This window comes from Rhinopithecus bieti, unplaced genomic scaffold (genome assembly GCF_001698545.2).
Source record: "Rhinopithecus bieti isolate Rb0 unplaced genomic scaffold, ASM169854v2 scaffold_4553, whole genome shotgun sequence".
NCBI lineage: Eukaryota > Metazoa > Chordata > Mammalia > Primates > Cercopithecidae > Rhinopithecus > Rhinopithecus bieti.
In genome coordinates this window covers 528840-530709 of record NW_016804694.1, presented here as the reverse complement: position 1 = coordinate 530709, position 1870 = coordinate 528840, and the positions used below count along the sequence as shown (strand labels likewise).

Here is a 1870-nt window from a genome sequence, read left to right as displayed (position 1 = left end):
AAAAAAAAAAAAAAAAAAGATTTTATATTCTTAATTTCTGTCACCTGCAGAGGGAAAAAAAAAAGACAGTAGATCTGCCTGAGTTGTGTGTACTGGTTGTTCCCAGACTCACCACCTGGTTAAGAGGCTGCATGCCTCCCTGGTGGCGCTCATGATCCATATTCATACTGTGACGATTACAGATCATCAAGTAGCTATACTTTAAATGTTTGTGCTAATCTTTACTTTTAAAAAATGATTTTAGGGAAAAAAGCTTTAGACAAGACGTAAGATAATTGGTTTTCATTTGAGTTTTAGCTCATATTAGCCCTGAAGTTTCAAGTTAGGCCATTTGTGCTTTTTGAGGTTCTGTTTTCTCATCTTTAAAATGGGGTATCAGCCAGGTGGTGACTCAGGCCTGTGATCCCAACACTTCAGGAGGCCAAGGCAGGAGTATTGCTTGAGCCCAGGAGTTTGAGACCAGCTTGGCAGTATGCCAAGACCTCATCTCTCCAAAAAATGTTTTAAGTCAGCAGGTGTGGTGGCACATGCCTGAAGTCCCAGCCACTGGGGAGGCTGAGACAGAACGATCACACATAATAGTTCCAGAATGTCTAACACATATTTGGACAGGTTTTTAAATCTTACCTAAAGAACCTACCTGAACCTAGATATATAGACAAAAGAGAAGTAAAGATGAAGATAAGCCTCCAAAATCCAGAATGGTACTTGCCCGACACTATCAGGTGACCAATCACCAGAAATAATTCTTGGCCTTCCCAGTCAGTCTTCCCTTCATTATCCTTGGTCTTATTTGTAGTTACTTTTAAACAGCTAGTCCTTGAAAAAGCTAATCATAGAAAAACCTCTTTTACAGCTTGTCCTTGATCTGTTCTTCTTACCCTTCTATTTTAGACCACATTGTGCACATTATAGAGCTGATAGGCAGAATTCCAAGACGCTTTGCCCTCAGTGGGAAATATTCACAAGACTTCTTCAATCACAGAGGTAGTATTGTTACATGAGTTTTAATCTAGGACCCAGGGGATACTTCAGGAAGCAGAGCATTCACACCAAGATTGTTTTTAGTTATCACTGAATCCACAAAAATTTGACTTTGTGAATTCTCCATTAGATGGATAGTCTTCCTCTTCCCATTTAGGATAGCAAGCAAGCCTGATGTGCTTTACAAAGAGGTGTGCATGCTACTCTTTCTGCTATTTTCTAGAGCTGCGTTTGTTACTCTTGTTACGTATCTTTTTTTTCCCCCTTCTTGAAATGTTTGAAATATACAGATCACATTGCATTGATCATAGAACTTCTGGGGAAGGTGCCTCGCAAGCTCATTGTGGCAGGAAAATACTCCAAGGAATTTTTCACCAAAAAAGGTAAAGTAAATGTGTTCCCAGACATTAAGGAGGCAGAAGTGTTTTAAGAGGTAAGCACATATTCCCAATATCCTACAGAATGATGGGCCTACCCTGAATGCTAACCTGTGACTTAGCAAAGAGGTAAAAAAGTGGTCAAGAGCAGAGACTGAGCCAGGCGTGGTGGCTCATACCTGTAATCCCAGCACTTTGGGAGACCGAGGCAGGCAAATCACAATGTCAGGAGTTTGAGAACAGCCTAGCCAACATGGTGAAACCCCATCTCTACTAAAATACAAAAAATTAGCTGGGAATAGTGGTGGGCGCCTGTAATCCCAGCTACATAGGAGGCTAAGACAGGAGAATCGCTTGAACCCGGGAGGCAGAGGTTGCAGTGAGCCGAGATCGCACCATTGCACTGTAGCCTGGGCAACAAGAGCGAAACTCCATCTCAAAAAAAAAAAAAAAGCAGAGACTGGAGCCGGGCATGGTGGCTCACGCCTGTAATCCCAACACTTTGGGAA

The 1870-nt window shown here is 41.9% G+C and overlaps 1 protein-coding gene across 1 annotated transcript in view; it reads left to right on the top strand.

Annotated features, from left to right (window-relative positions):
* The window catches only part of SRPK1 (SRSF protein kinase 1), a 94326-nt gene extending 92735 nt beyond the window's left edge, over positions 1–1591 (top strand). The window contains exon 14 of the mRNA XM_017870081.1: positions 1275–1591. Coding sequence (XP_017725570.1) covers positions 1275–1414 — 140 coding nt within the window. The 3' untranslated portion in view covers positions 1415–1591. The remainder of the gene's footprint in view (positions 1–1274) is intronic.
* The last annotated feature ends 279 nt before the right edge of the window (positions 1592–1870 follow it).